Raw genomic sequence first — 27,740 nt, forward strand, 5'->3', positions numbered from 1 at the left:
ATCTTCAACTAGATCAGGTTGCTCAGAGCCCCGTCCAACCTGACCTTGAATGTTTCCAGGGATGGGGCATCTACCACCTCTCTGGGCAACCTGTTCCACTGTTTCACCACCCTCATCATAAAAAATTTCTTCCTTATATCTAGTCTGAACCTACCCTCTTTTAGTTTAAAACCATTACCCTTTGTCCTATTGCAACAGGCCCTGCTAAAAAGTTTGTCCCCATCTTTCTTATAAGCCCCCTTTAAGTACTGAAAGGCCACAATAAGGTCTCCCCGCAGCCTTCTCTTCTCCAGGCTGAACAACCCCAACTCTCTCAGCCCGTCCTCGTAGGAGAGGTGCTCCATCCCTCTGATCATTTTTGTGGCCCTCCTCTGGACCTGCTCCAACAGCTCCCTGTCTTTCCTGTGCTGAGGGCTCTAGAGCTGGACGCACACTCCAGGTGGGCTCTCACCAGAGCAGATTAGAGGGGCAGAACCACCTCTCTTGACCTGCTGGCCCTGCTGCCACTTGTTTGGCAGCAACGAGCATTTTCCTTTTGGACAAAGAGGGGAAAAATTCACTTGGAATTTTGAAAAAAAGTAACAATTTCATCTAATAAATAATTTTTACTAGATGGGCCTGCAGCTGACCGAGAGGTTCACTTGCCCTGCCAGTCTCCCTCCCTGCCATTCGTACACTGCTGAGCCCACCACTTAATCACCTGCAGGGGAGGCAGGAGAACAGGGATGCATGGGGTGAGCTTGGCTAATACTAGAAAAGAAAAAATTCTCCATGCTCCACCAAAAAGGGAGAAGAAAGAAAAGCCCATACAGTAAGGCACGTTTTTTTCTTCTACTACTTTATAAAGGAGAATCTAGATAGGCTTTAAATATAAACCAAATAGGGGATCTGATTCTTAATGTAATTCAACTCTTTGAACAGATTAGAGACACGCAGTGCATCAGGGCACTGTGTGGAACACTGATAGCTTGGTCATTCTTCATTCTGTAGGGATTTGGCCCAGACATGCTCTATTATATGGTATCCTAAGAGCTGCTGGTCCACTGACATCTTCTGGGTGCACACGAATGTTTCAGAAGCAGCGGTCTGTCTGCATACACACGTGGCTAACTGGGTGCAGCTGTATGGCCATTGGCTCAGTGGCAATCCTGAAACTCTGCAACGCTGCCCTTGTGTTAGGCTCAGCTTTCAGGAGCCCATTTGACTGCCAGGTGTCACGGCACATGGGGAATGCAAGGCCAGCCCATTCTGCTCACAGGGAGGGTTACATGGGAGGTGCTAAGCACCATTGCTACATGGATTTTCTCAAGGCAAGAAGAGTCTTCTCTTGTCCCAACAAGCCTGCTGTAAGACAGTACCCCAATATCATTGCACAAAGTTGCTCTTGTATAGGCAGGTCAAGACCATAGCCTCCTTGTGCTTTGCTGAGGTCTGTGTTTTTCAGTCCCTGTGACCCATTAGTTGCTTTCTGGCTCCCCTTTGGCAGACATTTAGAGACATGTCTTGTAGTGGAGCTGTGTTTCCAAGAGCTTATTCTCCTTCTAAAATAAGCCTCACTGCAATCTAAAAAAACAGGTGAGCCAAGGTTTTATTAGAGGTACTGACTATCAGATGAGACCTGAGAAAGTGAATTGACTTGATAATGGAATGAAAATCTTGTTTTTTTAAAAAAAATCAGTTTACAAAATGGAGACTGGGGGGTTGGGAGGGAGGGGAGAATTAAGTTTAGAACTTAATTCCTCCCCGCTCAACAGCCTCATTTACAGGAAGAATACAACAAATCTCTTGTTTTTGCAGCACAAGGGCTTTATACAGGTAAACATGTTGAGAATGTTGCCTGTAGTGTTTGCCCAGCTAGACCATAAAGAATTCCTGTGAGCGGGGGGAGCTAGTGCCATTGCAGAGCCCCGGCAAGCTCTGCTTTCCTCCTGCCTCCATCTGCCCCAGTGCCAGGGAGGGAGACCGCTGGAGTCATACTATTCCTGTGAAGCCGTCCAGCACATTTATTCTGAGTACAGACACAGTGGTCTTCCATTTTGCAATTACAGAAACAAGAATATCCTGTCGAGCTTTCTTGCTTTCCTCCCTTCCCCACTGCCACCGCTTGGTATGGCTGTAGGGAATATAAATGGAACAGGAAATTTGACCACGTCCAGGATCAATGTCATTAAAGACAAGTCGTGTTTTAAAATCTAATTTTATATAACTGCTCTGTTATATAATATGCTTTTGTTTGTCGTCTTGATTTTTATCGAGGTAGTGTACATTCCCCTGGACCTTTTCATGAAGGAATGTTTATACCTGTGGGCAAGCGCTAATGGCAGTGAAAGGCTTGCATTCATGGGAACAGCATTTAGCAATTCATGGTTGCCAAGGTAAGCAGCAAAGGCATGCCCTCTGCCACTCCACTGCCTCTAAAAGAAACAGTCTCTAAGGTAACAGGCTAGCACCCCTTGAGGCCAAAAATCTTTAGCTTTTTAGACAGAAAAACACATTAAATAATACCAAGAAAAGCATTTTTTTGTCCAGGCATTTTTTCTTCACAACAGAAAAGGGGCTCAAAGTGTTCTATTTTTGGTTCCGCACAGGAATTTAATTCAGATGCTGCCCAGTGCTTTGTGCACTCAACACCCCTTTGACAGTTTAGTTTCAGGGGCACATAGGACTAATGAGCCAAGGCATGACTGCAGTTGGAGGCTGGCGTCTCCCAGGCCTGTGACTGTTGTTCAAGTGAATAGGCAATTTCCTTGATTAGCTTGGAATTTGCAGCATTATCTGGATAGTTATTTGGCATGAGCCCTTTTTCCAGGATCACAGTCAATGTGGGAGATTGAGTCACCTGAAGAAAAGGTCTGCAGAGGCAGCGCTTGCTAGATGCTTCTTGTGATGGGACAGGAGAATGGGCTTCTCTTCTTGACTTCATCTTGCTCTGCAGCCACTTGCCAACCTCTTTTATCTTACTGTAGCGAAAGGGAGAAGTAGGTGAGTCATCACATTTTCCCAGTGCAAGATCTTAATTAGGAGAAGAAACAAACAGTAGAGGGCTGTTTTTAAAACTGAATTCTAACAAAAAGTAAAATGCAAAAGCCAGATCACCTTTCTGCTAATCTTGGTGCATCAGAGACCCATTGCATGCAGAAGACAACCTGTCTATGTCATCTGCTGGGCATTCATATGACTCTAACACCAGTACAATATTCTGGGTGTGGGGGAAAGCAAAAGAAGCATTTTCTGGAATATTTTTTTTCCAAATGACTCAAGCTATTACAATTGCTTGCCAATTATAGAGTGACAATTCATGGACTGTAACCGAGTAATACAGCACCTGCTGGCTGTAATATGTCTTTTTACATCTGGTGCAGTTCCTGCAGTTCCTGGAATTGTAACCAAGGTCTTAGAGCTCTTCATGAGAGGGGAAATGCCTCCTGGAACCCTTCTGCAACTTGTTCAACAGACTTGACACAGACATTAATACGTTTTTACTGAGAATAGAGACAGACTGATAATCAGACCTTGCCGTACCTTCAGGTGTGCAACACATGCCTCACATTTCAGTGAGTCTTTGGGAGTAAACCTCATGTTATTGAGCTGACTTAGAACGGTGCAGGGGGATAATGATTTGCCTACTTTCAGTCTGACAGAAAGGATACTGCCCTGATTGCATTCAAAGAAAGGACATACATCACTGACAATTCACTTCTCCCTTTAGTTTGACTTCATGTTCACAGTTGACTTTACTACAGACTAAATTGTAATATTTAGTCTGTAGTAAATAAAGTAATTATGGAATAACTACAGACTTTCTAATGGTTCAAAGCATGATAACGCAAAGAACATTAAACAAGGAAATTAATTAGTTATGTCATCCACCCCAGAAATGCCCACAATGTGACAATTGGTTATTATGCAAAAGATGCAAAGTCAAGGGCAAGCTAGGAAGTATCCAGACACTCTTTTTAAGTTCAACACTTTGTCACGTCCACATTTTGATGCAGCACACATTCACATGCCGTTATGCAAGAGAAGTCCCACTCCATTTGAGACACAGATTGGCTGGGACTCACTAAATAAGAAGCAATTTGGTATTTGTTCATTGCATGTCTTGCTCTTTATTCATGTCTCGGCTGCACAAATGGTCTTAAATTTCACTTTAGGTAGGATGGAGACATGTAGCTGTCTGAGCAAGTTGTGAGAAATGGCCTGTCTTCTTTGGCAGAGTCTGCAGGCACCTGAGCAGCCAACACAAAACATCCCTATGCTCTCTCAGTTGTGGGGGGTTTGGTGGCTTGTCTGAAGGTAATGGCCTCTTTCTGCTGTTTTGTAAGCTAAGCAGCCCTGTGCCTAAGTCCAATGGGACTGGATGTTGTAAGCAATAGCTTAGCGTGCCTAGCACATGCCCACAGCACTGAGTTTGGCAGTCACAACCACTTCCAGCTAAAACATGACTAAGTAGTGAAATAAGTCTGGTCAGGAAAACAAAAGCACTGAGTCTCTAAGTTCTTGCATATTCTCAGGAACATCCCTACAGATTTGGCTCAAACATTTCAGAACCGTTCATCTTGAGGGAAATATACAATATGCAAACGTTCAATTTGATACACTTTTAACTAACAGAAAGTAAGTTCTTGAAATGTGATGTTTCAGACCACAGTAGTAATAGGGAGCAGTATTAGATTAATCTGTGAACTAGCAAATAATAAGAACTAGGGACTGTGTTATGAAAAATAGCTTTTTAAAATGCTGGCTTCAGTTTACTTCCCTGAACTCGGTGTTGATATTTTTGTTTTCTCCACAAAGTAGGTTAACATGAGAACTCTACTCTGTATCTATAATTATAAAATATTATTTGATGTCTAAGCTATCACTGTTAGCTGAACAGTCTGAACTCCTTTATTTTCTTCTTTTCCCAAAGAACCATTATGCTGTTACTGTGAAAAGACAGAACCTTGGGAAAAGTAAAGTAAAAACTGGTTGCTCATACTTTGACAATGTGGTTTATAAAGCCTGTCTTTCAACAGCTATAAAAAACTTGCATTCCTGTGTTAGAAAGATGAAAATATGTAACTGCCATTTGCTTAACAGCTCTTAACTGCAGCTGGAAAATGTGTTAGTTTCATCTGACTTAATTACCATCACATTTGTCTTTCTCTCCAATCTCTATTTTTTGATCTGAACTGTTGCAGATCCTAAGGCACAGTGTACACATGCATTTATAGAGCATTTATATTCCAATGTACACGCAAACTGACATCTGAGGGGCTGATCCAAAATTCAACAAGGTCACTAGAAAGACTCCTAGCTAAGCATCAGTCTATCCCCCTGAAGCTCTGAGCAGGACTTTTCCTTGTAATGTATTCCCTAGATTTCAGTTGCTGCTCCCAGAGTGGGTACAGGGACTGTGTTAATGAGATTTTTTTTCATATTCGGCTTTTATTCACCCATTTAGCAAAAAGTTGACTGATGATGGAATTTCAAACAATCAGTGTTTTATACAGCAGCTGGATATTGGAGCTTTTAGAATATTCTTCCTATAACATTTAAACTTACTCAGTGCGCAAATATTTTTGTCCCAAAATGTTGGCAACTTCACTTTAGTTTGTGTTTTCAGTTTGGACACGCATGGGAGAGCACAGACTCTTATCCAAACCTTATCTGAATGAGTCAAACGTCTTGATATTGCAAAATTGGAGAGGAGTTGATTTGAATATAAGACTTTCTCAACAAATTTCCGATATTTCTGGTCCCAGTTGTCACTACCACAGTTTCAGCTTTTCTTTTGTAATGTTGATATTTATTTCCATGTCTACCCAGATCTAGAAGCACAAAAGTAAAAACATTTGTAAAAAAGACCAGGGCAAGCTTTGGGCAGTACGGTTTCTAAGAATAGGCAAAGATCTTTTATTTTGCTTGAACTACTTTGCTCATCTTCACCTCAGCATTTGCCAGGAAACCTCAAGATATTAAAACCCAGACCTCTTACATGAACGCAGACAAATGTAGTGATGCCTAATCATATATGTATTAGCAAAAGGAAAATAACCGTGAACTGTGTTATCAAGGATTCATTGTATTTGCTAGATAGTAGTAGATACTCATGAAGAGGGAGGGAAATCCTTCTCTCAGACCAGAGTATTTATGGCTAGACTGAAGTCTAACTTCTGAAATGTTTCTCTAAAAATGCTGGTATAAGCCATGCTTTTTGTCTCCTTCTGGCTTAAAAAAAAAATTCATCCTGTAAATGGATGTAAAATACTGTTTTTCTTTTGATCCCATGGGTCACGCGTATGGTTGATAAGTAGAAGCTAGTAATCTTATCCCTGTGCATTGCCACTTACCCCACCACAAATAACATGCCTGGTTGTTACAAATGATTTGCACCTTGTGGTGCTTTCCTGGCATTTGGGCTTCTCAAGATCTCCCTCATTTGTACATTAATGTCTTACTGCAGCTGAGACTGGTTTAGAGGTGATGATACATGAGCCAGGAAGAACCCTACCTTATTTTCAAACCAAGAAACGGCCCATTGACCTGACAGCTAAAACCACTGGCATCCTTTTGCTTTTAAACTGAGGAAAAGTGATGGGAAGTCACTGAAAGACAGTAAACGTGAACCACTCTTAAATGCCAACCTGGCTTTAAATAGTGTTTTGACAACACATAGAAAACTGTTTATTTTGAGACTTACGGGACTTCTGCAGGAGTTGGTGCAAATACAATGAAAATTGTAATGTTTACATAATCCATAAATAAAAAGTTAAAGAAACCCAAGTCCCACCAGGATCACAAGTCAAAAAGGAGTGGGAGTAAACAAGATCATTAATACACAGATCGGTTGACTTTTTTTGCCTTGATAAACAACGAAGTAATTGATATACACATATCTGCAGATATATATAAACATGCAAAACTCAGAGGAAACAAAAATGTTTATCAAGGCCTATTTCCCAAAATACTACTTAGGGAAAACAGTCAAAGGTTTAATAGAAAGGAACCAGTTTCTTGGATTTGTAACTAACATTTAAGAGCGTGAGTAAGATCCTAGAAAGACACTAAGAACACTCAGATAACATTTTCTAAAGGTGAAATTAATCATAAAATACAGCCTAATGCAGACAGAAACACAGCCTGACACTATGCGTATGAAATTGTCCACATCTGCATGTGCTGCATGCTTGCTCACTCACCCCAAACCAGAAAATCTTCTCTAAAAAAAGTGACCTCATTATCACATATAGTAGAAAGATAACTCTGGGTAAATTGGGGTGGAAAAATATCAACCTCAAGTGTTTGAGGGGGCAGAGGGAATTACATACTATGGTTTTTAAACTTCCTCGGGATTATTTTTTGATAGTTCATCCAAAATTAATGGAAATGCCTCTTGGTCCTTTGGGTTCACAGCAAAAGTCACTTTCTCTTCCTCAGAATCTACTACCTATAAAAAGTCAACATTTCCATTTCTAATCTTCAAAGTAAATTACAACTGGTGGAGAGGCAATGCAATAAGCTTCATTAGCCTCATTTCTATAGACACAGTATTAACTAAAGTCTATTTTTCTTGTGGACATACTAATATCTTTATACTAATGGTATAAAAACAAGTTTTGGTGAAATGCACCGGTGAAGGAATCACCAGCCATACAGATATAGCAAGGTTTGAAAAATGAAGATAATTTTACTAGAATTTAAGAAGTCTTCTCTGGGATTTGAGGAAGCTGAAGTTAATGACCTGGAATCCTTAAAAGTTACTTAAACTTCTCACAACATTGGCAAAGAAGAAGAAAAATACATTTTAAAAGTTACACAATCCAGCTCCCCCAGTTTTCTACTGCAGGGAATCACTGAGCTAACACTGAGCTGCACTGAATAATTTCCCCTGTTTAAACAGAGGGCACAGTCACTGGTATTGGGGTAGCTATGGCTTTGTTCACCTAGGCATTAGTTAAGGACTGTGGCCACTGACCTTTTGTCACTGTCTTCTTGCAACCACTTGTAATAGATTAATACATTGATGAGTTAGAAATAATGAAGCTCCTTAAGGAGCTATTTAACCAGATATCCCAGCTCATCTTCCTGCAGTGTCCCTGAGTGCTCTTCCCTTTCTCAGCACTCCTGGCTCCTTGCGCTGTGCCAGACTCCAGGACGTGTTGCCTCTGCGCTCTTGGCATGTGTCTGCCTCCATGCAAGCACCTCCACCCCAAGCTGGCAGAGCACAGTGTTTTCCAGATGCGGGAGGCAAATGTACTTTTGACACCATACTAAGTGTGGGGATAGAAATATGTTTGAGAGGTCATCTCATGGGAAAAGGTGGGTGGACACCCCTCAGTTTGGGGTCAGATGAGCATATCAACCTGTTAACATGAACTTGGTTGCACTGATATGCACAATCTATGTTGGAATAAAATGTCTTAGGGAAGGTGTCAGAGGACCAGTGCTACCTGAAACTAACCCACAGGTTCAGTGCTTTTCAAAGAAAGGGGGTTGTTTAGCTGGTACAATGCAAAACAAATATGAATAAAAATATGGGATGCTTTTACAATGTCAGTGAAAAAAAGAAAAGGTGAAAATTTAGGTTTATGTTAAACGGAATGTGATTTGTAAGACAGTCAGGTAAGAGAGGGAATTCTTTTACTCTGCTTGGCTCCTGTTTACAATAGTGAAACAACTTTTGGCATGAGAGTTTGGAAGAGACCAGTAAAAATTATAAGATTAGAAAACGTGATGTAGAGGAGAGGGTAAAGGAACTAGGTTTGTTTAGTCTAGAAAACAGAAGACTTAGAGAGGACATGTTAAGGTAATCCTCCAATATATAAAATGTTATAGAGAGGACAATGTACATTTGCTCTCCTTTTCTCTTTGGGAGCAGGACAAGAAGAAATCTACTTTATTTTGGGCGAAGAAAGAGATTAGACTTTAGGTGAAAATACTTAATTGGGTTATTGACGTACTGGAACGGATGCTAATGAAGCTGTGGAGCACCCTTCACGCAAGAATTTCTAAGAGCAGTTGTAGACAAACATCTGTCAGGCATGGCCTGCGTGTACTTAATTCTGCTTCGCTGCTGGAAGACAGGTTGGGGGCTCCCTTCTAGGCGTTTTGGAACACCTACTTTTTCTACAGCTTAGGAGGACTTTAGCACAACATTTACTGTCAAGTAGCTTATGTGCACAGTAAGTTATGGACTAGACTTTTTTACGTACTTTGGGCTGTTTTGTGATTATTGTGCTGATCTTTTCCTTACTGCTTCATCTTTGTAAATGTTTGCATATATACATAATTGAGTGTATTGAATTAAGTAATCAGAGGTACTCAGATTAAGAACTTACCCAATTTTTTTGACAATGCAGCTATTACACAGAAGAGTTTACAATTTAACCTCTTTTTACCCGGAAGTTAAAAAACCAGAAAGAAACAGAATGTATGTTAGTTATTTTGGTTTAATATCTTAAGTCTACAGTAATAAAAGCTTTATGTTATACTCCTTCATCTTCTCTTTGTAGTCTTTTGGATTTTGCCAGGGAACAGAAAATAGCTAAAAATCATCTTCTTGTAAAAAGTTTCTAGCATTAAAATTGTTCTAGCATCCGTGTGTGTATGGGAGTTCTCATTAAGTGCCTGCAGTTGTTTAACTCAGAAATGGAATATAAACTGTATCTTTTTCTATTCTATCTTTTTCTATAAGGCTGAATATGACTTCCAGTCACTGAGAACTATACAGAATGAGAAAATTCTTCTGTGCTTCCTACTGGTATTATATGGTCAACTTTAAGGAAGGCATATTGGGAAGGATTTGGAAAGGCGTATTTTGTTTTTCAGTGGACCACTAGTGCTTGGGTTGGTTAGATAAGAGACATAGGTCCTGGAGGTGGCAGGCTGTACACTAGGATGCACAGATTAGGCAGGAGTTAAGTTTATGCATGTAAGAGAGTTGCTACATTTGCAGACTTTCATAAGAATTGGTATAAAAACGCCTTTTCTTAGGCTAATACCAACAGCGAAATACAGAAGATGCTGACAAGCTCTCTAATTAGGTTGAATAATTTGGCCTAGGAAGCTTACAAAGTGCTTGCTAGGTTTTTAAATCCTTATCAGTAAGTTTTCTAACATCAGCAAGGAAAACTCTTAACCGTTAAATAAGGATTTTAGTTTTCTAGGTGTTATCAGCAAACACCTACTCCTGAGTAAGTGTTTAGGCTTTACACCTTGGTTGGTGATAAGTGACTTCCAAAAGCCTTGTGTGACTGCCTACGTCCACTTGCATTGCAGTCAGGGAGCCTTACCTTCAGTTTTAATGGTCCCTGTACAAGGCTGATTTAAGGGCCCTCCAGAAACCTCTTTCTAGGTGCTGTTTCTCCAAATCATTTTTTGCACAAACCCCCAGTGACTTTCTTATGAATTGGATGCTTTGACCCAGATCAAGCAAATGTGGAAATCAGCGGGACTGTTACCACTAACTTTGCTGAGCATAGAGGCAGGCCCCTGAAGTTTTTGGAAGTGTCAGGCCAAAACTGATGTGGCTGAGACAGCCAGAGGCCTGTCAGAGCATCAGTCTCGGGCTCTCAATCCCCTCTCACCAGAGCAGGCAGCTAAAGAAAGCTAGCTCTTCAACTTGCTTGCCCAGTAGTGACCGAGATTGGAATGACCCTACTGGGATAAAACAAAAACTAATGGGAGGAGGTCTTTGTCACACCAAGTTCTAATCAACTTTTATTTTAGGATATGGAAAAAAGTTATTAAAAATCCCCATGACTTTTCATTTTTGTGTTGGTAGGAAAGGCAGCTGCTCTCTCTTCTTAATCATCTAACCTTTTGGAAACTTTCAGGAATCATGCAGACTGTCTCAGCAGATAGGGATGTGCTCAGCTGTCATTTGCATGACCACTTATGGCTAATTAGGAAGAAGAGTTGAGAGAGCTAGGGTTTAGTTAGAAATGCCAGAGGCTGTGGATATGTCTGCACTGTAACCCAAGTGTTCAGCCTGTTCACAGGCTCCAGACCTCTATTCAGTTTCTTCCATGGATACCAAAGTCCTGGGCTACCCTTTGGAATAAATCTAGTCTTCCCTGAGATGAAATCCACAAATTATTCTGGGGCTAATTTACTCCCAGAAAACACTAGTTTGACTTGTTCAGCTCTGTGCAGTTTTCCTATGTTATTCTAGGGAACTCATGCTCTCAGGTACCCTCACACAGACTCATACCATGCCCCATGGGGTGCATTAATTTGCCATCATGCTATAAAGACAACACTGCAGCAGGCTGAAATGTTCTGAAAGGTCACAACATAAAATAATTATGTCTTAGGGCCATGGGGACTTCCTATGGGCTCCAGAGGAGACAGCAGGTGAGTTGCTGCACAGTATAGCCCTGAGCAGTATGGATGGAAGTCACCCCGTGCTACCTGGTGTAGGATTGCTCCCTAGGGGGGGAAGCCTGTAGTAATGTGGTTGTAGCTGGTGCCGCAGAGATAAAATGGAGAATTCCTAAAACGGGGAAGAAATAGGGGTATTTTTAAGATTCTCAGAAGAATGACGAAGATCTAAGGAGAAAAAATATTTACAATCTATTCAGACAATAAAAGGGATGATGGATGAAAAGCACACTAGTTGGATAAAAGAAGCTCATTCTACTTCTGCCAATACTTCATTGTAATATGCCTCAGCCAGGCCCCAAATAGTGATTTGCTCTACCATAATTCCTGCATTCAATTACCAGTGAAATATATTTATTGCTGGTGGTTAGCATCCAGCCTTTGAAATGGTGCACTAAGTGCCTCATTTTTATATTATTTAGTCAGAAAAAGACATAATTTAACTTTGTTTTGCAAGTATTCTGACAGACCACGGAAGGCTCTTTTTATTTTGCTGTCCAGAGGTCGGGTGAGTCCCTAGCAGAATTTTCGGCATCCAAAAACCAAGAGTTAAATGCAGCATGTTTTCTCCTTGAGCAGGATGGTATGCACTGAAGGCTCAGCCCTCCTTCCTTCCCCGTATCCCAAATCCCTGGAGAGAGAAGAGGCAGAACGGTTCCTCAAACCAGCACGAGGCTTTGCTCCAGAGACACCCTAGCAATGATTGTGCCATTCTGTCACGAAACGAGGAAGAATTTTTCTTAATGTTCTTGAACCTTCTCTTCAGAAAAAGGCAAGGACCTGGGAGAAGATTTCGAACTCTAGACCCACTGTGGCCAGCACACAGCAGAGCCTCCTCAGCACACCACCATCCGGGATATGGCACCAACTATAGGAAGCAACCGCTCGCAGGCCTATGGGAAAATGGAAAATGTGCTACAAACGCAACAGTCTTTTTCAAGAATTTCTGCTTCCCAGAGAGCTTTGACAATCCTGCCTCAGCACCAGCCGGTGTGTGCCACGCAGTCTGGCCAGGAATATTGGCAGAAACATGGGCAAGCACCACGTCAAATCTCTTTGGTCCCATGCTTGGCCTTCTAGCAACCTGTGCGGAGCGATGCAGCATGGCGATCCATGAGAGCTCACCACAGCAGCAATTTCCTCTGGAGGTACGGGTGCTCGGCAGCCTGCGTGTCCAGCCACATAGTCTTGAAGTAACGGGGATTGGACTGGACAGATTGGGTTGGTGCACTGATGATTTTATTGACCATTTTATTGACCTCTCGGGCTTTCTTAACTATAGAGGTATAAGGGCGTGAAGGATCTGTTGCCGTACAGAAGAAATCATATGCATTTACTAAACTTTAAATCTGAGGCTATTAACATAAACATGTTGACCTCTAGAGGAAGAGCAGTGCAAAACAGAGGAGCGGTATTTTTACATCACTTCACCCCCAGGACAGCACATGAGAAGAACCACAGCCTCAGACTTCTTCTTGGTGCATTCCCTCCACTTAATAGCTTGGATTTTTTTATATTGGGCAATATCAAAATGCTGGGACAGCAAAAAAAGAAAAGCCTCAAACTATTCCAAAGGCTGTTGTAGTCTTAAAAATTTGAGTACTAAACTAAATAAAGTAGTGTGCCTGGTAGGTCCCTTTAGCTGTGATAGACAGGTACAGTGATGTGCACAATGGCTTTCATTAGCCATCGCTCTACCTCCAAAGTAAAAAAATCATCCATTTACTCAAAGTCTGTTCTAAACAATGGTCCTAAACTGGTAATAAAAAACATTTCTACAGGCACTCCCTGGTTTGGTTTTAATTGTAGAAATCTTAATTTATGTGCACAACTTTATTTTAAAATGCTACAGTCCTTGTTCAGGAAGGCTTTTCTTCCTCTTTGGGGTGCTAACTCCCTTGCAGAGTGCATGCATAAATACATACATGTATTAGGCACACCAAAGATCTGTGAACTGGCCTTATTTTATTTTACTTTATTTTGTTTTGGTTTACTTTACTTCACTTCATTTTAATTTTATTTTTAGCTACTCATGCTTCTACATGCAAGTAGTTCCAAACTGAGAAAAATTGCTGAGATGGGTATCTCGTTTGATGAAAGTAAATAGAGTTAAAACATGCGTAAGTTCATTCAATGATCAGGGGATGCTCTGCACTGCCACTGCTTTCCTTGTGCCCTCTTCCTCACCTTTCTTGAACATATACTGTGGCACATCCTGAAAGAGAATTCTCCATCTACCGCTCCCTTGATATTGACATAAAGGCAGCTTCACCTCCACCCAGATTCTTCCCTTTCCTCAGTAACCATGAAAACACAACATCCATCTTTCCCTCTCTCTCACTGTGTCTTTGGACTTTAAGCCAGGTAAGAGTATGAGCTATAAATTGAAGTGAAATATACAGCTGGGTAAATAAAATGAGACGAAAGGGAGAAAAAGGGAAATGTGTTTCCTATCACAGAGTTTAAAAAACAGACTTGGCACACAGGGGGAAAAAACAAAACAGGAAACAAGGTTCTACATATAAATTAAACTTTTTCACCCTGAACCTTTTTAGATAGCCCAGGAGTAATAAGAACGTGTGTTTCTTGGACCAGCAAAGCAAGCATTCCAACACTAAATGGCTTCCTGTTCAACACGTTCAAAGTCAGAGGCTGTTTTGGGGGGTTGGTTAGAAATATGTGTGAAGTATGCACTTTTACTTCAGGCCAAATCAAATGTTTTTAATCTCCCCCATCCCCTCCCCCACCAAAAAAAAAAGGCAAAATGTGACCAAAGTTTTCTCCTTCACTGAGGAAGTTCAATGATTAGTCTTCAGTTAATCTGCAAACATTCACACTTCCCAGTAAAGATACTTAAAAAGGAACTGGTCAATGTCATTCTGCACTGGCATTTGAGGCTGTTGAGCTGTAATGAGTAGATGCATGCAAGAGCTCAAGAACTTGGCCCCTTGCAAAGACAGGAAAACAGTGAATATTTGAGGGTGCGAAGCATGTTACAGCATTTTCCCCCATTGGTGTCAAACCTATAATTCACAAATTGTTGATCCGTTTTCTTCTTCTACCGCATCAGCCTCAAATGTTATTTGGTACTGCATGTTCTTTGCAGATAGATCTTAGGGTTTTTTTTTTTTTAGGTTTACAAGGTTTGATTACATGGCCAAAAGCAAAAATAACACACATGGGAAAAAAACATGGAGCACCATATGCCATGGATGCACCAAGGTGAGGAGGTTTTCCAGTTTCTCACTGAAGGCACAGGGTACTTTTTGCAAAAAAAAATCACAAAAGTATACCTTTTGTTTATAGCTAGTGGGCAATAGTTACATCTAACTAACCTGGGCCTCAATTTGTCCCTTTCAGTATGATTTCAGAAGTCTCACCAATTACTGCTTCTAGTAACATTTTTTCTCCCAACTCCAAACAAACAGAAGCCATGTAAGTCGTAGCCAACTATTTTCTTTTAATATTTTTTTCATTCCAGTGTTTTTGAGCAAACTCGGGATCTAAACACTGTTCTGTTTCAATATTTGAAGAATGCTATGTATTGAGTACAGTCCGAGATGGTATGTTGTTGTGAGACATTGGTCTTGTCTGTTGCTGTTATGCCACCTTGAATGAACCGAGCTGCATACTTTGTTTTGGTTCTTTCTGCCTGATTTAAAAAAAAAAAAAACATTAGCAGGCTCTTAAAAACATATATTTTGGGTGTTTTGCTTGAAGCAAATGCATCCTAGGAAGAGATCTGGATCTCCAGTCTCACCTAACTCAGTAAAATTCAGCCTGCGCTGATTTGCACCAGACTAAGCAATTATTTTCTTTGGCCCAGCCAACTCTAGTACTCATTTTCAGAGGTACTGTGAAGATAGAACTAACAAAGATAGTGGGACTTAATGAATACTAGATAGACTCCACTGATGACTCATCCCTAGACCTCCACATACTTCAATATCATATCGTACTTGATATCCAGAGCTATTGCTGTGGGAGGGAGCAGGGGAGATGGCCAGTGAAGGACAGATTTCCTGGATCTGTCCCTCTCTGAAAGTCCAGCTTTCCCAGGGAGAGTCGTAGGAGTTCAGTTTCTAGTGATGCTGTGGCAGCTGCTCAGTGAGGCTCTTCTGCCACCTAAAATCAATTTTAGTTCAACTCCATGTCCATGTTGTCTTCTGCCCTTCAGACTCCTTCCTTTCCAGCAGGCCCATCCAAAATAAAAGCATCATGTTTGTTTGCAATGCCTGAACCCTGCAACTTCCTTTCCCCTGACCTTCACCATTAATCCTTTTGAGTTTCTGTTCTAGTTCCCTCACATCTAATACCGTATTTCTACATACCAGTTATTTTTCTGGTGTGTTAAATCAGTCATTAGCAAACTAACGTGAATTCTCAGGAAGGGGAGTAGGTTTAGGTAGGTCCCATGGAAACTGCAGGGTCCAGACTTTCTGCAGAGTCGTGTTGGCAAAACTACAGGCTCCCAGCAGTAGTCAGTATCAACAGGTTAAAACCCAGAGGCATACACTGTAGTGTAATCAGTACGTTTCTTGTACTTCAGTCTGTTCTTCTAAAATTGACTTTTGAAACACATCCTTTCACTTGGGACAAGGGAAGTAAAGATCTGCAAAATACTATGAAGATACACGTGAATTTTATGAGTGAGTCATAACAGTTACTCCTAGGTTCCACACACACACTTTTGAGGAAAGACAGAAATAGAGCATGATAAAAAAACCAAATGCAAGATAGAGCATGACAGAGAGAGAGAGAGAGATGGAAGGAAAAAAGACAAGAAAAAAAGAGAAAAAAGAAAAAAAGAAAACAAAAGAAAGAAAGGAAGACAGGAAGAAAGAAAGGAAGAAAGGAAGAAATGAAGAAAGAAAGAAAGAAACAAAAGAAAGAAAGAAAGAAGGAAAAGAAAGGAAGGAATGAAGGAAACAAAGAAAGATGGTTGAAAACAGAAATCCAACTAAATATGGAAAAGAAAGCCAATGCAAAAGAAAGATTTCAGGGATAATTTATGGTAGTTTAAATCCCTATTTCTTTTGCCAGGTAGAGAAATCCTAATCCTGTTACACGATCCTAACATCTTTCCAACTGCTTCAGTGAATCATTGCCATTACCAATATGGGCAGAAATTTACTATATCAGCTTCCCAGACACTGAACACAGTGTTGGCAGAGCTGATAGATATTAACTCAGTGAGTCAGATAGGGTGTTCTTTTTTTATCTCCAAGGCACACAGCAGCAGCTCCAGCCATGTCGCCACTGCAGCTGCTGCCGAAAGCTGGGCAGCCAACGTGATGAGTGGGATTGCTGATCAGTGGTACTGCAAGACTTGCATGGTAAGTGCAAGCCGTCCCAGCAGGTAATGAGACTATTATTGACATTCTGGAGTACTTCCTTGAGGTCATGTCAGTCATATTCAGGAATCTAGAAAAAAACCCAACAAATAATACTGTAGCTGTCATTATAATGATACATAGTTGCAGGCATCATTTTCTCAGTTGATAAGTTTTGTCTTGAAACTACCTTTTTCAGTCTCACAATGATTCCAAGTCTCCCTCACTGGAGCTTTGTACCTGTGACATTATTTACTGTGGAGAATTTCACATTTTACTATTTTTTCTTGCTTGCTTCTAGCATACACCACTTTCAGATACAGCTGCTTAAGCAAGTGTTATATGTTTTGTGGAAGCAAAGTCCATACATCTACATTTTACATAATGGGAATAGGTTTTTTTCCTTGGCAGGAAAGACTTTGGGTTTTTTTCTGTATCTCTGCTAAAGAAATAGCTAGGGCTGAAGGTGATCGTGATAGAACAAAACAGGGAATACACTCTGCACTCAGTAGAAACGCACCATGAAAGCAATCTGAAGGTGCTCTGAAGCAGTCATGCGTGCTGTGGCATCATTATATGGTTGACTTCTGCCAAATGGCATCAGTGGATGAAGTAACAGCCAGAGGCTCATGTTGCTCTTCAAGAGACATCAGATTTTGTTTTCTCTGATTTTTCCATTCTTCTTTGCTTTCAGTGTTCCATCCTTTGAATCATTTAGGAAGTCCAAATTTCAAAACCAAATACTGAGAAAGTCGGGCTATGTTGATCTATAGCTCAGAAACTGCAGCCGTTTCTTCCAGATGGATGCATCACTATGCTTGCCTTGTCCTTGTACTTTTCTCCAGGCACAGCTGGCCACAGGTCAAGACAGAATGTTAGGGAGATGGGTACATCTACCTCTGCTTATGAGCAAACCTATCTACCAGAGTCCACCCTTTTTCTGCTACCATACTGCATTACTCTGAAGCAATCTCCTTTGGGCCACCCCATAGTCACCTCAGTTTCCACACTATGGGGGACTGATGCTCCAGGTGCTAGCAAAATGCATTCACAAACATTGGTCTCCAGCTCCAGTTTCTATCTGTGATATGTAAACATCAAACCTACGGGACTTGTCTGCCTGAGAATTTAGCAGATGGGACTCTTTTTTTCGACAGCACTTGTGTTCACCCCATTGGCCTGTATCATTTTGATGAAGTTGCACTTCAGGGATATTCAGGACGAATGAGAATTTGAATGACCAGATGGGTATCAATGCACTGCAGGGAGATCTGGGGTGCTGACCCATACTGTCTTAATACAAGTTTCTGTGAAAAGTAACTGAGAATTTGTTTGTCAGTTGTCCAGTGCAACTTTGAGCATTCCTCTTTGCAGCAAGGTTGATAAAAGGAAGACTAGACAACTGGCTAATACAGTTCAGTAATGCTTCTGTTCACCCACCAGAAGTGTTATTTGTACAAGGCTACGGGACCCCAATGTGTTGCATCTTTGCTTCTGAAAATGAAATATCTGAGTGTGAACAAACTGTTAAAACATCATGTACATTGTATTTATGGACACCTAGGCAGCTTGATCATGTACATAATTTGCAGGTAGGATCTGCCATGACACAAACATTGAAAATATGGTAAAATACTGTGGATAGCTTTTCACTTAGGACAAAGGAGTTTGTGCTTTCTTTTGGTGTATTCAGCAGAATTTCCTCTGGAAGATCTTTATTATTTGGCAGAATGCTGTATAAAGCAGCCTTTTCTTTTCTTTTCTTTTCTTTTCTTTTCTTTTCTTTTCTTTTCTTTTCTTTTCTTTTCTTTTCTTTTCTTTTCTTTTCTTTTCTTTTCTTTTCTTTTCTTTTCTTTTCTTTTCTTTTCTTTTCTTTTCTTTTCTTTTCTTTTCTTTTCTTTTCTTTTCTTTTCTTTTCATCTTTTCTTACCTTTTCTTACCTTTTCTTACCTTTTCTCCTCTTTTCTTTTCTTTTCTTTTCTCCTCTTTTATTTTCTCCTCTTTTCTCCTCCTTTCTTCCTCTCCTCTCCTCTCCTCTCCTCTCCTCTCCTCTCCTCTCCTCTCCTCTCCTCTCCTCTCCTCTCCTCTCCTCTCCTCTCCTCTCCTCTCCTCTCCTCTCCTCTCCTCTCCTCTCCTCTCCTCTCCTCTCCTCTCCTCTCCTCTCCTCTCCTCTCCTCTCCTCTCCTCTTTTTCCATTCTTCTCTTTTCCTTTCCTTTCTTCTCTTTTCCTTTCTTTTCCTTTCCTTTATTGTCTTCTCTTCTCTTTTCTTTTCAATGTCTTGTTTCTGTAGAATGAAAATTAAAGAAAATAATTGGAGACCCAGGTACAATAGGCTCTCTTACTGGTGAAAGCAAGCTCCTCAGACAAAACACAGTTCTGAAGACAAGATGGACTCTGAATTGCTCTCAGAAGAAGGCTTAAAACATGAAATTTCCAGCTATTTCCAGCTTACAAAAAATTCCAGGGTCTTTGGCAGCTCACCAGATGAACGGCTGCAAGTCCTGATAGTGTAACTTCAGATTTCCTTGAGTGCTGTACTGCAAGAACAACCAACAGGTAGGCCAGCAATGGACTAACAGGAAAAAAATTGCAAGCTCCAGCAGGAATTTGTTTCCTAGTCTGCATAAATTACTGATGGACTAGTCTAACATTTAAGAGAGGTTGCTTGACTGTTATCCAGTGGTAGATGTTAGGGCTCTGGGTGCAACGACTGCCCTGCTCTGTCTGCACCAGGCAGTGATTCTCTGCAGTCCTCCTCTTCCCCTCAGGGCATTGCTCAGGTGTATCAAGTGCCCTGATGGGAGATTGAACCAAACTGGAGCGCAAGGCCAATCTAAGTGATTGATTATGAAAGATGTTTAGTGTTTATTAGCAGCCAAGCCTTTTCAGGAACCATACTAAATGTAAAACAGCAACCCTCTCTTTCTCCCTTGTTCTCTGTCAGTAGATACACACACACATGTGCACACACACACACACACACACACACAAGAGCCCAAATTAATTTCAGGAATGCCCGGGTGTCACTGAGTGTGCTGGAAGGTGGCATCAATGCAAGGCTGATACCAGGAATGTTATTACATCTGAATGCTGCCATCACTAGAGAAATGCTCTAACCTGGTAGTTCAGGAATGGGAACTAAGCCAGCTTGTTATCAAGACACCATATATTCATAGTAGACTAATTCATCAGCATTTTATCAAAAACGACTGGAGATTTGCCATATGACTTAGTGGTGCCTGGGAGTCCCTTACAATTCTTCTGAGCCATATGGAGCAATTCTGTCAAAAGGCACCAAGTCTGGAAAGATGCAAGCAGGAGCAAGTAGGAGGGAAAGAAACCCCAGAACTCGACCCTTTGGTTATGCTGGGGGTCCTTTCCCCTTTCTTTCTGTGCATGCAGAAAGCAGCTGATCCGATACGTTCTGCAAATAGATACAAATACATGCACAAGAGCGGGGAACATCTTGTACACAGATGTGAGTCAGTACTTGGCAGGTGGTTAACTGGAGTCAGATTTCCCAGACAATAATTATATTTTCAGAAAAAGAATTAAAGAGACAAGAGAAGAAGGACTCATTGCCACCTGTCAAGAGCATGAGCTCTGAAGTGAAATCCTCTTTTCTTTCCACATAGTTGGTTCTACATCACTTCAGGTGTTGCTTGCATAAAACATCCGGGAAAGATATGATGAATCTTATGAGGGCATCTTTTTCTACATGGGTACAGGTTAGACTTGAATAATTGTTTCTGTCCTCCAAGCTGCCCAGCCAGTTCTGATCTGAAAGCTGTACAGATATAACAACAATGTAGCATGGTGTTCAAACGTGTCCTGTGAAAAGGTCACAAGAAGACTCCGTTATCAGTATAGCTGACCAAGGAGAATGGCATGTGGTACACCATTTGTTTTATTGTTGGCTGTGGGCCAGAGAAACATTTCCATAGCAAGACATCAAATGCACCTTCAGGACTATGAACTCAGGCACGTCTGCTGTTCCTATGGCAAACAGCATTCAGCTTCCTCTTAGCCCTGCGGGACCATGTCTCAGGCTTACAGCACGTTTTCTAATTTCAGCATGAACAGCCAGATGTGGCCAGAACCACGGAGCTGTAGGTGGGTTATGAATCTGTACATGGTAATTTGACTTCTAATTGCTGCTGATTTCAAATTTTGCTTATTCTCTGATAATCAGTCTTTTTATAGAAGTTTGAAAACTGTCTTTTCAAAAACAATACATGAGAAAATGTCTGCCTTTGGTAGAAAATCTGTCTGCCTGTCTACCTACCTGCCTACCTACCTGTTTATCTATCTATGTAGATTGCTAGCTGTGGAAAAGAGGAATGCCAAGAGTCAAAACAAATTAGTTTTGGGCACAGCAGTATAGTCGAATCTTTGTGTTCAAACTTTCTGATGAAAGGGCACACTCCTGTGTTGACCTCTGGCTCCTGTAATGAACCAGATCTCATCTCCAAGTGAGGAGGCTGTGGTGTGCTCTGGAAAATGTGGTTTACCCAGAGAGCTATGCCGAAAAAGGGAAATATGAGCATAAAGCCCACCAACTATAACATGTTTAAGGTATTATGATACCATTTCTGTTTCCAGTGAGGGCTGAAATATTCTAATATTTTAATATTTTTTGCTAATTTGTTACCAAATTTTCTGTGGAAAGTCTTTGCTACCTTTATTCCTCTTCAACCCCGCTTCTCAAGGCAGCTCTAGATGTTTTCTCTGTTTGTTTGTTTAATGCAGGATAGGGGTAGGCCATGGAAAAGCATGATCCATATAGGGTTGGATCTTCTCAGAAACTGCATCTGAGACAGTGTGAGCCACAAAACCAGTGTTAGGCTGTGCCTCTTCACAGGACTTTTTAAGCTCCAAGCTGCAGTTTGTCCAGGCTGTTATCATTTTTGCTGTAATAATGTCCTTTAGCATGCTCGCAGCAGTCCAAAGAAAGCTGAGTGAGTAGGAATCACACCTCCATGAGAGCCAGATACCACCACAAAACCAGTGAGATGTAATACTTCCCAAGTCACAGAAGTGCCCTACCTTGAGATGGAACAAGAGCTCAGAACAGGATATATTTTTTATTCATTTTAATGGGCGGGAGAGGGATTTAGTGAGAGACAACAAAGTGCTGAAGCTAACAGATAGATTATATACAAAAAAGCCTCACAAAAGTACTTTGCTGGGAAAAGTGAGATGAAATATTGCAAGGGATAATTAATCTGTTATGATACTTGAAGGCTAAAAGAAAGGAATTTTTTTATATCCTCAGCTTCCTTTTCCTAAGCAAATTCCTGGGGATACTTATGGCACACAGCATTACAGCATCCAGTTGTTTGCCGTGATTGAAAGCTTCCAGGTTACCCAGCAGCTGTTAAAGGAAATGCAGCTCTTGGCAGCAAGCATTGCTGTCAGGTCAGTCCTGACTACGGCCGATGGGAATCTTCTGGTTGACTGAAATGCAGCTGGATTGAGCTCTAAGGGATTTAACTTTCTGAGGCTCATGAAGACGCAGAAGTTCCTGAGCAAATATTTGTGTTTGGAACCATCATGTGCATGATAGGTATCACAAGAAACAAGTCTGGGCTGATAACACCATCCTAGGCTGCACCCAGCACGCACCCGAGGGAGAAGGGGCAGCCCTTTTGCATATGGTGCTCAGGCCCCGGCATGTTGCTGGGAGGACAGCTTCCCGAGGTGGTGAGTCCATTCTGCCCAGGGAAAGGACACCCAGGGTCCACTGGCAGCCTGTAGAAAGCTTCCAAAATATTGAGTGTATTTAGCAGTAAACCCTCACGCTTTGTCAGTACCAGTTCTCACTGCTGAGCAGAAGTCCGGTGTAGTGGGCTGGCAGTGAGGGTCTGGCCCCTCTTACTGCTTGCTTGCTTTTGGCCTCTCTGAGGATGCAAGCTATTCAAAGGGAATACGTACTCCGTGGCCTGAAATAGTATCTCTGTTACTGGGCCCCAGATGCAAAAAGACATGATATAAAAAGTGTGTTATAAAAAGAACTAAATATTGATCTGTTCCTGTGGTGATTGGGCATGAATGGATTCTAGTGCTGGGCTGTTACTTTTGTGGATCTCTGAGTAGAGATCACTGTTTATAAAAACAAACAAATAAACAAAGAGCTAATTAAAAGTCTTTAAAATCTAGTCATCTCTGAGCTTCAGGAGTCTGGACGCCAGCTAGTTCTGAATCAGGGGTGCAGTGTCCAGTTCTGAATATAAGCAATATCTTATACTTTGATGGGCATTCAGGGTAGGATTTATCCTGCCTTACTTAGTCCTCAAGGAGTTACTTAATCTAATAGTACAGTTACCCGGTTTGTGCGATGCCTGCTTTCAGATGTCCTTGAAGAATTTCTTAATCATCCGGCATTTGGAAAACTTGTTTTCCACAGCTTCTGTTAAAGAGGAAACCTTATGCAACGAGGAATCCAGTACTCACTGGGCCAGGAAGAGAGGGAAAGGGAGCATGACGCTTATGGGCTAGCAGGTTGCAGGGCAGTTTCTATGTTTTACCCAATGTTTGCACAAAGTGACTCACCCTTCTTTGGGCATGGACCGAAACCTTGAGGAAGGCAGGTACCAGTGCTCAGTCTGTCCCATCTGACTGGCTCTAGGCAGCTGCGAGTGATGGAGTGCAGGTGGTTTAACGTTCAAGTCCCATGTGCCCAGCTCTGCTGAGGCATAGTGCAAAGGAAACTGGAGACCTAAGCTTTTGGGCACAGCCAGAAAAATTGAATGTTGCAATACCTATCCTTCAAGAACTTAGTTCTGCTTTTTGGACCTAATGTCCAGTTGGATCCATACACACTGCATGGGTCCTGTGCCCTAGTCCGCACCTGCATCTATTCCTCTTATCCCCAGCCTTGCAACTCCTGCTCCCTTACAGGATTATTTTTGTTTTGACCTATCACCTTTAGCAAGCAAGTATTTTTGTCTCGGTTGAGATCTGTATCAAAACACATTTTCCTTTTGGATCAAAAATAACAGAAGAGAATCTGTAATTCTCTCTAATGTCTCTTCCCCTTAAGTGGTCACTTGAAGGGTAAAATGTCCACCCGTACCAAATGGAGTTTTGTTAATGGGGCACTGACACGGAATAAACACTTTTGCATAGCGTTCATGTACTTCAAACCACTCCTCATTAGTACTGTTTATTCTAAATTGAGCATAAAGTTATAAATGGAGAGCATACCACTAGCATCTATTAATACTGGGTCAGATCCTACAGCACTCGCTACATCCAAAAAGTGCTTACTTGCACCAGCAAGTTCTGTTTAAAGTAATAGTGCTTTAATTCCCTTTTGGCTGCCTAATCTGGCCCACATTTAGGGATGCAACAAGATTTTTTACAGCATTGGTAAGATGATAAAAACACTTTATGGAAAAAATTTTAAGCTCTTGAAGAAAGTGATAGCTGATGTCAGAAGTATCATTCTTTCCATATCCTTCTTATAGCAGTGTATAGTGGGGATCTTCTGCTGAAATGGTTGCCAGTATTTCCAGTTTCACACTCTTTTTAAGGGGTTATGGCCTTCCTACCAGGAGTTTGAGCAGAAGGTTGTAGTGGAAGTGTTTTTTCCTATCTTGGAAGAGTGACATTGGATTTAAATTGCAAACTAAAGCAACTGTTAATGTTTGTTAGATACTTTTCTGAGACATTCGTTCATGTATTAAAACTACATGTGGCAGCAGTTAGCAAAATCTTCACTTTAAAAAGAAGGAAGCATAGCCTGGATGGAGAAGTGATGAGCAGTGCTATTTTTTCACCCCTTTAACCATTGTAAGAAGTCTGTTTTTAGCAGGGATATGTGTTGTGTCAGTACCAAAAAGGGGCTTGAGTACTATGTAAATAGATGTGTTCGCAGTACCTCTTTCAAAAGACCTAGCACTCTCTATTCCAACCTTTCTCTTGAATGGAGGGCTCTCAGCCTCTCTCCTGGGGTCACACATAAACCCGAGAGTTAATCACACGTCAGCGAAGCCACACTGCTGCACTGCTCCTACAGTGCTGTTCTGACAACTGTCCTAAGTGTGTCTGTGGTCCCTGTGTTCCCGTCTAGTCTTCTGTCAGTGCTTCTCTCTAATTTAATTTGGGTTTTTTCTTGTTTTTTTATTTTTATTTTTTTGTCCTGCATTGTATTTATAAAAAATGGAAAAATACTCCAACCAAACGATGCTAACTTACCTTCTGTGTAAAATTTTTAGCAATCCTGATCTTTTGAGAAGTCTTCTTGTACTTCATCTTCACTTGAATATAGGTCAGTATACCTCTATAAGTGGCTGTACCTGTGCACAATAAACTTGGATTCTTACCTGTGCACATTGCAAAAAGATGAAATTTCTACTGCCCTTAGCCTTACCATATTAGCCTTGGAGACACTTTCAAATTGTATGATAAGAATCTGTGGTGAAATTTATAACCTCTCTGCTTGAAAATGCTATTTCTGGTGTTATCCTTTTCTGTTCACTGTGTGCTTGGGGACCTCAACTCCTGTGACCAGAATTCAGATTCATCTCACTTAACCATTGCCACTTGAAAGCTGACATCTAGTCCACGCTACCTGTCTAGGGCAAGTCTAATTGGTGTAAGGCAATTCAGCTCACTGATCTTAAGGTGGAAAGACGTGTATCTTGACACAATGGTTTCTCTCTTTTAACTACAGAAGAAATCAGAGGAATTGACTTGACCAGATGCCATAACTTTGGGATGGTTATGTGAGATGAGTCCTGCTTCAGATCTGGATAATACTTGAGTATTAGAGATGAGATAATGCGAAAAGGTTTGAAGGAAGAGACAATACTGCATGTCACCAGTTCCATTTATAAGGAGGCATACCTACAGCTGCCGGTACTGCACAATATATTAGCAACAAAGTGCTCTCTGTGCTAAAAGAGGTGGGGAGCCAAAAGACTCCTGAAAATTTAAGTGGAGAGTTGAACAGAGAAATACAAGAGTTATTATTAGTGGTTCAAATTTGTTTATCAAGACTTTTAAAATGAAATAATCCAGAGATTTATAGCAAAGATTGCAATTTTGGCCTAAAGAAGGAGAAAATGTTAGTCTTCTTTCAATGTTAAAACAGTGCTCAAAGTTCATGATCTACCAAGATTTCCTAACCTTATCAGGAGAACCTGAAAGAAAATGTCTGAGAGTGGGTGTCACCAGACAAAAAGAAATAAACAGGGGCTAACATAACTATGAAATTCAGCATGTGAAAAGATACTAGGCAGACAGTCAAAATTACAAGAACAAATACACAAGAGGGCAGAACTCTTACTGCCAACAATTACAGCAGTATTACATATCACTTCTGTTCTCACTTATGCTAACGTTATGCTAGTACAGCTTACTTGATCTTTCTGGAACTAGTCCTGATTTTCAGTGATGTGAAAGCAGAATCATCCCACATGTGCCTCTTGCTTTTACTTCTCCTCGGAACTAAGAGCTGAGGAAAGTGGAAAGTTCTTGTGACTCTTGATATTATATCCTACGGAAGGTTGGGCTGAGAAGCAGGAGTTGAATATCTTTGTATATATTCTTCTGTTACACAAGAAATTATTTTTGAATGCAATCAAAACATTGACCCTGGATCCTATTGCACTTAACAGTGGTGTTAAGAGTTCTCTGCAAGCCAGCTGAGCAAAAATAATGAAACACTAGTGAAAGTTCAAAGCCAGGCCTCTTGCTTCTGGTGGGAAAATCCAGCAGATTCTCCAAATCTTGGCTTTCTCTGGTTCTGACTGTGTTGTTCAAGATATTTTAAAATACTTTAATTGAATAAATAGTGCATTTTCAAGCATCAATTAGTTTCTTATGTGAAATAATTAAAAAGTATTAGAATAAAAGTTTCTGAGTGTAGGGGTTATTTTTACCTTTTTGTGTGTTTGTTTCAGTGCTAACGAATAGGTCAGCTCTACACCTGGCTACTACAGTCATTACCATTGCCCCTACAACTACAGCTATGAAAAGGAAAAACGTCTTGAGGAAAGACAACTGCATCACTCTTAACATAAAGAAGAAATCTTAATACTTGAAGGCCTTTTAATGAAAAGTCTAGCACCCTCCCAGCATTAGCAGGCCTTCCTGGTTGAGATGTAACATGGATATAGGGAAAAAATGCCAGCAGTCCAGGGAGGCTGTTTTTCTTCCTTCTGAGAGCTAGGGCAAAAGCCCAACTGGGCTATTTACTGGTATCCTGAACCATTATTATTCTCCAAGTCTCATTAAAACAAAAGAAAACAAAACAAAAACCCTGCCTTTGTCTCAGGTCATTCCAGAACATTTGCCCTCCCCTGTTATGTATCCAGGCAGGAAATGTTTTTCTTCTTTTAGAATGAGCAATGCAAGGATATTGTGGAGAATGCATGTAGGGCAATATGCTATCAGCACCCTCCAGTTGTTTATCATGGCCATTTTCAGCCCAAACAGGGACACTAAGTTCTCTTGGATTCTCACTGTGCTGGCAAAGTCGTCTGTGTGTGACAACAAAAAAACCAACAGCCCCTTCCTGATAAGTTTCAGAGGATTACTTTTCTCAGCTTTATCTCACAGTTTCATTCCCCTACTGAAAAGAAATGCAGAGTTTTACAGCAGACTTGCCTCTTTACTGTATATTTGTCAGTGATAACTGCACAGTTTTGCCTACTCACATGCTTTGCTTCTCTCTGGAAGAGATAATGAAGAGTACTTACTCTCTTTTGCCCTGTGAATGGATGTGGCCTATGTCTAAGGTCACTTCAAAACAACAGGTCCTCGACTGCCGTTGTGGCTAGGGGCCTTTTCTATAAAAACGCACTGTTTTGCTGGAGGCAGCAGACTGGGTGGGGTTAGGGCATGCCAGAGATGCACAGGAATGCGAGGCTACTTCATAAGCACAATGTCCAATCTCAGCATGCCTCTCCACAGCAGCGTTGTGTTATGAAATTAACGTGGATGTTTTATGCAGAAAGCTTCACGTTCTGAAGGCCAGCCGTGGTGGCACTTAGGCGAGGAGGGTTTCTCTCTCAGTGAGGTCACGAGACCAG

At 41.1% G+C, this 27,740-nt stretch overlaps 1 protein-coding gene across 1 annotated transcript in view; it reads left to right on the forward strand.

The window, feature by feature from the left end:
* Positions 1–27,740, forward strand: part of LOC142407544 (uncharacterized) — a 36,954-nt gene that overhangs the window by 2,369 nt on the left and 6,845 nt on the right. The window contains exons 3-5 of the mRNA XM_075497165.1: positions 11,947–12,515; positions 13,394–13,466; positions 16,596–16,703. Of these exons, the coding sequence (XP_075353280.1) occupies positions 11,947–12,515; positions 13,394–13,466; positions 16,596–16,678 (725 nt within the window). The 3' untranslated portion in view covers positions 16,679–16,703. The remainder of the gene's footprint in view (positions 1–11,946; positions 12,516–13,393; positions 13,467–16,595; positions 16,704–27,740) is intronic.

Source organism: Mycteria americana, chromosome 3, assembly GCF_035582795.1.
Source record: "Mycteria americana isolate JAX WOST 10 ecotype Jacksonville Zoo and Gardens chromosome 3, USCA_MyAme_1.0, whole genome shotgun sequence".
Lineage (NCBI taxonomy): Eukaryota > Metazoa > Chordata > Aves > Ciconiiformes > Ciconiidae > Mycteria > Mycteria americana.